Below are 12,892 nucleotides of genomic sequence, written 5' to 3'. Positions count from 1 at the left end.
ATAATTTCATTTTGGGAGCATCTCCTATTGATGAAAGTATGACTCTAATTATGATCTCACTTTTTTTTAGATGTACCGACCATGTGCTGAAAGAGCTTCTATCTTGTTTTTCACCTTGAATGATTTGGGCAGGATTGACCCTATGTACCAGTTTTCCTTAGATACCTATTTCCTACTATTTATTAATTCAATTGAGAAAAGCCCTAAAATGGCAACATTGGATGAAAGAATTGAGACACTCAATGAATTTCACACATACGCTGTGTACAGGTAATCTTCCCCATTATTATTTGGCACTTGTATGATATGGTCACTATATCACACAGTGTACTTTCTTCATCCACTTAGTAATAAGGGAAAATGTGGGAAAACTTGAATAAAGTAGTTTCCTTCATCAAAGAAAACGAAAGGCATTGATTGCGATTCGTTACCCACCATTAGTGTATTCATAACATACAAATTATTTGGTTTTAGAAATACCGGTTTAGACGAATGGCAAGGGTCAATTTTAACCGCATTTGAAAAAGGCCAGATTGGCGCCCATGCGATGCCACTCCTCGTGACGTCACAGGGACCTAGTTTCTATACGAGTAGATAGGAGTTTTACATCGTCTGAGGTTACCAATGCATGCATGAGGCACAGAACTCAGGGAAACATGTCTTAATAATCACCTATTAAAACTGGCTATGGTCGGAAAGTTTCCTTCGTTTGATAAGGTATTAATAATCCTAATTTAAGCCAAGCGCTACCAGCTAGCATGGTACTCTGCTACCTGCTAGCATCCTGCGTCGTATCAGCGCTCAGAGCCACGCCCCAAGGTCACCTCACTTGCGGCAGCAGGAACCAGACGACGTCACACGGAAGTTTTCCCGGCATTCATACTTACCCGTCGCGTTTTCGCGCGCTTGAAATTTTTCACTTTTCATTTAATTGCGAAAAATAGATATCGTCGTTTAAAAATCTAAAAGCGTGAAATACGTACTCCAGGAGTAATTATCTTTCGATTTAGGCAATAAAAAAATAAAAGGAAACCACCCTATTGTTGTGAGTAATAAGTTCCTCATGGGAATGTTAGAAAAATTGGTAAAAACAAAAAAAAATATTTAATATGGTACAACACTAGATCTAAGAGCAAAGACAAGCGAAAACTACTATGTGTGACAACCTTCTATTCATTCTAAATGATCCTTAAAATATAATTGTCTGGATGTATTACAAAAATATCACAATGTCCTATCATTTTGGTGAAGCCATAACTGTCTAATGCTGAGTAACTTCCAACTGCTGAAATAGAAATAAAATATCAATGTCTTATATTCTCTCTCTCTCCCCTGTTGTGTCATTACATCTGAGATATCATTCATTTTTTCTGTGTGCTCTTTTGCAGCTTGGTAGTGATTAAATGTGCTTATCTTATACGAGAGTTCATTAATGCTGGGACTAATATTTTTTATTATAGGAATACATGTAGAGGCTTGTTTGAGAGGCACAAACTTCTGTTTTCCTTTCACATGTGTCTTAAAATATTGGAAGCCAAAGGGAAAATTAATGCTTCTGAATATAACTTTTTACTCAAAGGAGGAGTTGTTTTAGACCATGATGACCAAATGGATAACCCTTGCCAAGGTAGGAATGAAGACTATATTGATTTCTGGAAAATGTTCCAGCCAAATAATTTTGCATTACGATAGAACTATTTGTATGCTCTCACAGAAGTTGATCCAGGGATGCCGACTTACAAATGATATTGGGGGGGCCCAAACCGGGGATCTTGCCCCGGGAAATTTTATAAGTAGTGGGTTTTAAGTTTTTTAAGCATTAAGAAGAGTTATATGATCAACATTAGAACCCTGATAAGTCGAATCTCAATATCTGGACACTACGGGGAAAATCAACAAGCCTGACACATTTTTTCCTCACACCCATAACGAATTTTTGAGGGGGCTCGGGCCCCCTCAGGCCCCATGGAGTCGACGCCACTTGAGTTGGTCATTAATATATGCATGTTCATTATAAATCTATGTAAATTATGTTGCCTTTATTCACTGCAGGGTTGATTGAGAGGTCGTTCTACCTGAACTTAACAAATGATTAACCCTTAAGGACTCTGGTTTTTATCAACATTTCTGTATATGTGTATATTCACCTCAAACTAAATACTCCAAGAATAATTTGCTGAAATAAAATTTTCCTCGATTTACCATGAACTGTTGATTATCTGTGATATGTACTTGCAAGTCCTGAAAAATCAATCATTTCACCATCATTTTATTAATGTGAATGATTTTCAAATTATGGCCGTATGATGTAATAATTCTCCTCAAAATATAGAATCGCCAAGAATGGAAACATTATTCGTATACATAAATGCCTTAATGAATCCTCTAAAACGATAGAATAATAATAACACATGGGCTGCTATTATGGATGGAATAGCATTATGCTATTCTTCATTATTGCAACCGATGTTGCTATAATATAGCGTATTGCAACGCCTATGCTATTTGGTATTACGAACGGTTGCAATTCGTGTTTTTACTACACCGGAAGACGTAATTCTCAGAATAGCATAGGCCCGTTGCTATTTACTATTATGAACGGCGAATTGCAACCGGTAGGCTTGCTATAATATTACGCGGTCTTCGATGCCGAGCAATTCGGTATTGCAACCAGAAAACGTACGCATTGCGATGTCGAATTGTTTTTCTGAGGTTAAAGTAACCTAATCAAGCATTGAAAAATGGAATAATAGCCAAAAATAAAATGATATCAGCTTTATTTTAATTAAATAATAGTAGCATAAGTGATGAATATTTAACTAGTTAAGTGATTTGGTTAGGAATTAACATTCGAGCTTAATATATGAAGCACAAGCTTGCTTCATCGACAGTACGAAAACAATAACAATTAATGCAAAGAATTACTACTATTAGCCCAAATTTTACGTGTTTTATTCATATTTACAATTCATAATTTTATTTCATCACTTGACTTGCTACTAAAAATATCCGCAATGTAGGCTATCAGGTCTATTCTTGAAAATTTTCAAGCTTGTGTTAACACACTAACTCGCCCAATATATTAATAGTTATAGCTTTCAATGAAAACCATATATTACCATAATAATACCAGCCGTTCATTTCCTCAATTGGACAGTATATACAAATACATGCAACGAGTCGAAATTGTTTTCCCCACTATTCGCTGCCTTCTACAATTAAAACTAAAAATTTACTAAATTATAAACACGGGCAGTCGACTTGAATTACTTGCTTGAAAACAAAGGATTTCTCCGAACACCAATAAAGTTTCTGAACAAATATGATTCACCACAAACGTTTAATGGAATATCCATGCACTACATCATTAATGCAATATATATCATGTGGAATTGAATACAAATTGTTTCCTCTATAGACAAGTAAGTTATTCACACAATTAAATTTCAGTTTATCGGCACAGTTCAGGGTCTATCAAAAATTTCAGTGAGCACATAATAAAATCAGCTGATACGAAAACAATGATAACTGACACAACAGCACTTTCCACACGATTCACTATTGCTAGATTCACTTTTTCACAGCTGTTCCATCCATCCTCAAATTCACCATCACCTCCCTCTGCTTTTTCCAAATATGCAGCTGAAATATCGATACTATTCCATCATAATACATGAAAGCACAGCTGTGACGTTGCCACCTACTTCATTTCCTAAACAGAGAATGAACACTGAAATTAGGGAGTCATATAATATATAGATAACATTAGAAACGAAAGCTTCTAGTTCATACAGTAAAACGATATCGTCACGAGCAATACAATAAAAGTTGATACATATTAAGGTAATTATGCATTTTCCGGGCTCCCGTCTTTTTGCGATTTTTTTCGTCCAATACATTCGTAACAGTGCACAGTGGGCTAGAATCGAAAAAAGCTGGCCAAAACCTCAAAATCGATTTTTTTGAGCTAGGAAGTTGAAACTTCGCATTCACATTCTCAAATAAATTGTGCATTACTACTCAGATTATTTTGGTCCTGTGTTTTCACTTTAACAGTATATGTGAGGTCAAAGTTGAGCAAATTTAGCGAAAAACGACCACCCTCGAATTTTTCTGAAAATTGCTGACTTTATCCTCGTGCAGTGGTTTTATAAATAGTTTTATCGAATAAACTGTTATACCATCTTAATTGGCACTTCTTATTCTTTCATTTGAAGGGTTTTTAAAGATTTTGTTTCATCAATAACCATAGATACATAACAAAATGGCGGAGCCTGTTTTCAACCCATTTTTTTACATAAACGTAGAAAAAAAGTAGACATTGTCACCGGCTTACACTAAGTAACTTATATCATGTCGTTCTTTGAAGCTTCTATATTGTGAATCTAAAGTCAAACCTTGCACCAATTTGCAACCCCGAATTTTAAATCGTTTTTTCGAACGCACGGACGACTCCGGTTCTGACCGGCGGCGGCGGAGAGTACGGCGACGCGGCAAGCGGGTGGATGCAATATGGTCTCATTCACTTTTATGTGTGGATAACAGATATATTAGTGACAGAAAATAATCACCAGAAAGTAAAATTAATAAATATCGCTACGAATGACTCTCATTATGCAATCGCTGGGCACTGCAAGAGGTGCACTGAAAGGTTTCTTTCTTTGAGTGCATTCCGTGGAGAATGGACTTAAATCGCGTGCTTTAAGTGGGGAAACGGACTCTTTTACTAACTAACAAGCTCTATTTCTAGGCAAGAGCCCTCGATGATCCATGGCCTCCACTTCCTAACCTGCCATACATATTTAAAGTCCTTCTGACAACGGTCGTTTTATAGTATTGTTGTAGTGCCGAGCCCTTCGAACTTGTTTTTGGGTTGAACTCCTGCTAGCTTTAAAAGTTTCGGAAGGCATATTACTCACATCGAATAATGTATTCTTTCTAAGAAATACAGTTCATTTTAATTTATGTCTTATGCTCAATTTAAAGTATTGATTTAAATCTCTTACCTATATATCGACGTCATTATTCTTAATAAACTGCGCTGCTGACAAAATGGTTATTTTTCAGAAATATTTAACCATACAAACATAACACAAACAAAAGCAACACAATTTACACTTTTCCCAACTAACATACTGCAATTAGCACTGTCAGCAATAAAAGATCACTGTTTTTCATTCACTATCTGACGAGTTTTTATCACTTTCATTGTCTGAGCTAAAGCATAGTTTTCCTTTTTCAAAAACAGATCCATTACATTTTTCGGCAAGCTGTGTGTTTCCTCCAGTTTAATTGGCGTAATTTTTGTCATTATCAGTTATGACATTAGGAGTTGTCTTCGGAATAAATCCCTATTTGTGGCCACTCGTGCCATTTTTCTAGTCAACCATTCACGGAACTTTCTCACGTCCTTATACCGTGCCTATATTGCTTCCCCTGACAGTTGTTGCAATTAAGAATGGACTCTTTTGCAATGTCAGCTCCGTGAATGAAGACCTTATGTACGGTTGGTGGCATACCATAATTGTATTTATTGGCACGAGTGGCCACAAATAGGGATTTATTCCGAAGACAACTCCTAATGTCATAACTGATAATGACAAAAATTACGCCAATTAAACTGGAGGAAACACACAGCTTGCCGAAAAATGTAATGGATCTGTTTTTGAAAAAGGAAAACTATGCTTTAGCTCAGACAATGAAAGTGATAAAAACTCGTCAGATAGTGAATGAAAAACAGTGATCTTTTATTGCTGACAGTGCTAATTGCAGTATGTTAGTTGGGAAAAGTGTAAATTGTGTTGCTTTTGTTTGTGTTATGTTTGTATGGTTAAATATTTCTGAAAAATAACCATTTTGTCAGCAGCGCAGTTTATTAAGAATAATGACGTCGATATATAGGTAAGAGATTTAAATCAATACTTTAAATTGAGCATAAGACATAAATTAAAATGAACTGTATTTCTTAGAAAGAATACATTATTCGATGTGAGTAATATGCCTTCCGAAACTTTTAAAGCTAGCAGGAGTTCAACCCAAAAACAAGTTCGAAGGGCTCGGCACTACAACAATACTATAAAACGACCGTTGTCAGAAGGACTTTAAATATGTATGGCAGGTTAGGAAGTGGAGGCCATGGATCATCGAGGGCTCTTGCCTAGAAATAGAGCTTGTTAGTTAGTAAAAGAGTCCGTTTCCCCACTTAAAGCACGCGATTTAAGTCCATTCTCCACGGAATGCACTCAAAGAAAGAAACCTTTCAGTGCACCTCTTGCAGTGCCCAGCGATTGCATAATGAGAGTCATTCGTAGCGATATTTATTAATTTTACTTTCTGGTGATTATTTTCTGTCACTAATATATCTGTTATCCACACATAAAAGTGAATGAGACCATATTGCATCCACCCGCTTGCCGCGTCGCCGTACTCTCCGCCGCCGCCGGTCAGAACCGGAGTCGTCCGTGCGTTCGAAAAAACGATTTAAAATTCGGGGTTGCAAATTGGTGCAAGGTTTGACTTTAGATTCACAATATAGAAGCTTCAAAGAACGACATGATATAAGTTACTTAGTGTAAGCCGGTGACAATGTCTACTTTTTTTCTACGTTTATGTAAAAAAATGGGTTGAAAACAGGCTCCGCCATTTTGTTATGTATCTATGGTTATTGATGAAACAAAATCTTTAAAAACCCTTCAAATGAAAGAATAAGAAGTGCCAATTAAGATGGTATAACAGTTTATTCGATAAAACTATTTATAAAACCACTGCACGAGGATAAAGTCAGCAATTTTCAGAAAAATTCGAGGGTGGTCGTTTTTCGCTAAATTTGCTCAACTTTGACCTCACATATACTGTTAAAGTGAAAACACAGGACCAAAATAATCTGAGTAGTAATGCACAATTTATTTGAGAATGTGTATGGGAAGTTTCAACTTCCTAGCTCAAAAAAATCGATTTTGAGGTTTTGGCCAGCTTTTTTCGATTCTAGCCCACTGTGCAGTGTCCTGATTACGAAAATGATAATTTTTTGTGGCGGAAAAGCCGGAAAATTACCTAAAAAGCGAAAAAATCGGAGAAAAAAATTCCATATAAAGTGGTCATTTGAGTACTCAAAATGTTTGTAATATTATAGCAAACACAGTCGTGCAAATATTTTTTATATCGAATGTAAAAGAAGCTCATTATTACGAATTACAAGCTGGAACAACTTTCTGGTACTGCTCCTCGCGCAGCGATTCCTCGCGTACACCGCGAAATGCGAATAAGCCGAGGTGGGTTTGGGTTGGATCAGGGCAAGGTTTTCACGTAGAAATCACCGTATTTCCGACTTGTATCACTTTCCGGGCACATGTACGGGCTGGTCAACTAGAAAAAAATATCCTTCGAGCTGGTCCAATACATAAAAAAGTGGGAGGTAGAAGTGGGTAAATCACTTTCCGGGCACATGTACGGGCTGGTCAACTAGAAAAAAATATCCTTCGAGCTGGTCCAATACATAACAAAGTGGGAGGTAGAAGTGGGTAAATCACTTTCCGGGCACATGTACGGGCTGGTCAACTAGAAAAAAATATCCTTCGAGCTGGTCCAATACATAACAAAGTGGGAGGTAGAAGTGGGTAAATCACTTTCCGGGCACATGTACGGGCTGGTCAACTAGAAAAAAATATCCTTCGAGCTGGTCCAATACATAACAAAGTGGGAGGTAGAAGTGGGTAAATCACTTTCCGGGCACATGTACGGGCTGGTCAACTAGAAAAAAATACCCCTCGAGCTGGTCCAATACATAACAAAGTGGGAGGTAGAAGTGGGTATCGTATTTCGCGGTGTAATCGAGGAATCGCTGCGCGCGGTGCGTTACCAAAAAATAGTTCCGGCTTGTAAAACGTGGTAATGAGGTTGTTTTACATTCAATTTAAAAAATATTTGCACGAATGTGTTTGCTATAATATTACAAACATTTTGAGTACTCAAGTGACCACTTTATATGGAATTTTTTTTCTCCGATTTTTTCGCTTTTTAGGTAATTTCCCGGCTTTTCCGCCACAAAAAATTATCATTTTCGTAATCAGGACACTGTTATGAATGTATTGGACGAAAAAAAATCGCAAAAAGACGGGAGCCCGGAAAATGCATAAATACCCATATTAATTCTGATATGCAACAAACAGACTTCGAAGCCTAACACATTTACGAAGAAAATCAAACATATTTAGCTTTCAATGATTATTTCGCATAGCATATATCTCACGGTAAAGGACCGATCGGATATAGGTAAATCATTGAATATTTATGTCCGATAAATCATCATTATAACAACGAAATTATGACCTAACCCACCTGTCTGAAGCCATTGGGAAATTATCACAACCACAACAAACAGCTGATTTCTTAAATGAGATTTTCAAAGCGTATTATATATTTCCAAGGTTTAATATAATTTTTAAATGTAAATAAAGCAATTATTTATAATTTCAAGTCAATATTCCGTAAAATACAGAAAAATATATAAAATATCTTCTCCCTCATTGGTTACGCAAACTGTTCAGAAAGTTTTTCATACGGGAAGAGGCGGAGCTTCCAAATAGCTCGCGCAAGAAATAGCATGCTGCTATTCCGAACAAAATTATTACTACGCTTCATTCATAATACGGGGTCGTTGCTATAATGACCCGCAGAATAGCGTATGCTATTTTTTGCAACGCTTATCCATAATAGCAGCCATAGGCTGCTATTCTGGATGGAATAGCATTATGCTATTCTCCGATATTGAAACCGATGTTGCTATATTATAGCGTATTGCAACGCCTATGCTATTTGGTATTCAGAACGGTTGCAATTCGTTTTTTACTACACCGGAAGACGTAATTCTCAGAATAGCATAGGCCCGTAGCAATTCACTATTCTGAACGGCGAATTGCAACCGGTAGGCTTGCTATAATATTACGCAGTCTTCGAGGCCGAGCTATTCGGTATTGCAACCCTGAAAACGTGCGCATTGCGATGTCGAATTGTTTTTCTGAGGTTAAAGCTCATATTCTAAGACCGTGGGTTAAAGTAACATAATCAAGCATTGAAAAATGGAATAATAGCCAAAAGTAAAATGTTATCTGCTTTATTTTAATTAAATAATAGTAGCATAAGTGATGAATATTTAACTAGTTAAGTGAATTGGTTAGAAATTAACATTCGAGATTAATATATGAAGCTCAAGCTTGCTTCATCGACAGTACGAATACAATAACAATTAATGGAAAGAATTACTACGATTAGCCCAAATTTTCTGTGTTTAATTCATATTTACAACTCATAATTTTATTTCATCACTTGACTTGCTACTAAAAATATCCTCTATGTAGGCTATCAGGTCGATTCTTGAAAATTTTCAAGCTTGTGTGAACACACTAACTCGCCAAATATAATAACAGTTATAGCTTTCAATGAAAACCATATATTACCATAATAATACCATATACTTTGATCAGCCGTTCATTTCCTCAATTGGACAGTATATACAAAAACATGCAACGAGTCGAAATTATTTTCCCCACTATTCGCTACCTTCTACAATTAAAACTTAAAATTTACAAACTTATAGCACGGGCAGTCGACTTGAATTACTTGCTTGAAAACAAAGGATTTCTCCGAACACCAATAAAGTTTCCGAACAAATATGATTCGCCACAAACGTTTAATGGAATATCCATGTACATCATTAATGCAATATATATCATGTGGAATTCAATACAAATTGTTTCCTCTATAGGCAAGTAAGTTATTCACACAATTAAGTTTCAGTATATCGGCACAGTTCAGGGTCTATCAAAAATTTCAGTGAGCATATTAAAATCAGCTGATACGAAAACAATAATAAGTGACACAACAGCACTTTCCACACGATTCACTTTTTCACAGTTGTTCCATCCATCCTCAAATTCACCATCACATCCCTCTGCTTTTTCCAAATCTGCAGCTGAAATATTGATACTATTCCATCATATTACATGAAAGCACAGCGGTGACGTTGCCACCTACTTCATTTCCTAAACAGAGAATGAATACTGAAATTAGGGAGTCATATAATATAAAGCTAGTATTAGAAACGAAAGCTTCTAGTTCATACAGTAAAGCTATATCGTCACGATCAAAGCAATAAAAGTTGGTACATATTTATTTTGACATGCAACGAACAGACAGACTTCGAAGCCTAAGACAATTACGAAGAAAATCAAACATATTTAGGTTTCAATGATTATTTCGCATGACATATATCTCACGCTAAAGGACCGATCGGATATAGGTAAATGATTCAATATTTATGCCCGATAAATCATCATTGTAACAGTAAAATTATGACCTAACCCACCTGTCTGAAGCCATTGTGATATTATCAAAACAACAACAATCAGCTGATTTTCTAAACGAGATTTTCAAAGCGTATTATATAAATCCACGGTTTAATATAATTTTTAAATGCAAATGAAGCAATTATTTGTAATTGCAAGTCAATATTCCATAAAATACAGAAAAATATATAAAATATCTTCTCCCTCATTGGTTGCGCAAACTGTTCAGAAAGTTTTTCATACGGGAAGGGGCGGAGCTTCCAAATAGCTCGTGCAAGAAATGGCATGCTGCTATTCCGAACAAAATTATTACTACGCTTCATTCTGAATACGGGGTCGTTGCAATAATGACCCGCAGAATAGCATATGCTATTTTTTGCAACGCTTATCCAGAATAGCAGCCATAGAGAAGTACTGAAAGTTAGGCCTCAATTTTGTCATTAGTATGGATGTTTGTTGGCCTTACTGTAAGAAACCCATAAGAAAAGGCTAACCTGCTTACTTATTAGTGCCTTCTTATTTTTTCCTTTCCCCTTATCTCAAGAACTTATAATGTGCTTGTTGGGTTACTTTTGGCTATCTGCCATGTTTTATTGCCCCTATGATGTAGTACATGGAAACATTAATGCAATGAGTAAATGGTGTGATGATAACAATGTGGTCATAAATGATAAAAAATCTACGTTTATTCAGTTTCATACACATCAAAAGAAAATAACCTCTACTCCACTTCTGAGGGTAAATGGCAAAATTTTAAGTTCTTCCACTGAAACAAAATTCCTGGGACTATATGTGCATGAATCATTATCGTGGGAAATTCATATTGATACTCTTTGTACCAAAGTGGCATCTGGATGTTACCTCCTTAGAAGGATCAAATTGCTCACCGACACCAACACGGCCCTTTCTGTCTACCATGCGTATATCCATAGTAGGCTGAAATATGGAATTGTGGTCTGGGGCCACTCTCAACACAGTACTAGGCTTTTTAGATTCCAGAAATGGGCCATTAGGATCATTCAAGGTATTTCTGGTAGAAGTAGCTGCCGGGAGCATTTTAAATCTCTGGGTATTCTAACATTACCATGTATTTATATTTTTTCAACTATAGTTCTTATCTGTCAATACAAAAGCGTGTTCGAGATTGGAGTAAATGGTGATATACATAATTACAACACGAGAGCCTCTAAAAACTTCAGGATTGTCCCCCATAATCTAAACATGTATTGTAAAAACCCTGTCTATGCTGGAGTGAGTTTTTACAATGCATTGCCGAAAGAGTTAAGGGAAATATGCTCTATGAGCACCTTTAAGAAAAAACTGTACTTGTATCTAGTGAGCAATTCTTGTTATTCTGTTGATGAGTATATGTCATTGCATTTGAATTCCTAATTTTTACTTTCATTGTTTATGGCTGCTATTCTGGATGGAATAGCATTATGCTATTCTCCGATATTGCAACCGATGTTGCTATAATATAGCGTATTGCAACGCCTATGCTATTTGGTATTCAGAACGGTTGCAATTCGTGTTTTTACTACACCGGAAGACGTAATTCTCAGAATAGCATAGGCCCGTAGCAATTCACTATTCTGAACGGCGAATTGCAACCGGTAGGCTTGCTATAATATTACGCGGTCTTCGAGGCCGAGCTATTCGGTATTGCAACCCTGAAAACGTGCGCATTGCGATGTCGAATTGTTTTTCTGAGGTTAAAGTAACGTAATCAAGCATTGAAAAATGGAATAATAGCCAAAAGTAAAATGTTATCTGCTTTATTTTAATTAAATAATAGTAGCATAAGTGATGAATATTTAACTAGTTAAGTGAATTGGTTAGAAATTAACATTCGAGATTAATATATGAAGCTCAAGCTTGCTTCATCGACAGTACGAATACAATAACAATTAATGGAAAGAATTACTACGATTAGCCCAAATTTTCTGTGTTTAATTCATATTTACAACTCATAATTTTATTTCATCACTTGACTTGCTACTAAAAATATCCTCTATGTAGGCTATCAGGTCGATTCTTGAAAATTTTCAAGCTTGTGTGAACACACTAACTCGCCAAATATAATAACAGTTATAGCTTTCAATGAAAACCATATATTACCATAATAATACCATATACTTTGATCAGCCGTTCATTTCCTCAATTGGACAGTATATACAAAAACATGCAACGAGTCGAAATTATTTTCCCCACTATTCGCTACCTTCTACAATTAAAACTTAAAATTTACAAACTTATAGCACGGGCAGTCGACTTGAATTACTTGCTTGAAAACAAAGGATTTCTCCGAACACCAATAAAGTTTCCGAACAAATATGATTCGCCACAAACGTTTAATGGAATATCCATGTACATCATTAATGCAATATATATCATGTGGAATTCAATACAAATTGTTTCCTCTATAGGCAAGTAAGTTATTCACACAATTAAGTTTCAGTATATCGGCACAGTTCAGGGTCTATCAAAAATTTCAGTGAGCATATTAAAATCAGCTGATACGAAAACAATAATAAGTGACACAACAGCAC

General features: G+C 36.0%; 1 protein-coding gene across 1 annotated transcript in view; it reads left to right on the top strand.

Annotated features, from left to right (window-relative positions):
• The window catches only part of LOC124158194 (dynein axonemal heavy chain 2), a 154,769-nt gene that overhangs the window by 117,294 nt on the left and 24,583 nt on the right, over window positions 1-12,892 (top strand). The window contains exons 52-53 of the mRNA XM_046533382.1: window positions 71-270; window positions 1,461-1,627. Of these exons, the coding sequence (XP_046389338.1) occupies window positions 71-270; window positions 1,461-1,627 (367 nt within the window). The remainder of the gene's footprint in view (window positions 1-70; window positions 271-1,460; window positions 1,628-12,892) is intronic.

Source organism: Ischnura elegans, chromosome 4 (assembly GCF_921293095.1).
Source record: "Ischnura elegans chromosome 4, ioIscEleg1.1, whole genome shotgun sequence".
Classification (NCBI taxonomy): Eukaryota; Metazoa; Arthropoda; class Insecta; order Odonata; family Coenagrionidae; genus Ischnura; species Ischnura elegans.
The sequence above is the reverse complement of the archived record's forward strand: the minus strand, read 5'-3'. Positions and strand labels throughout refer to the sequence as shown.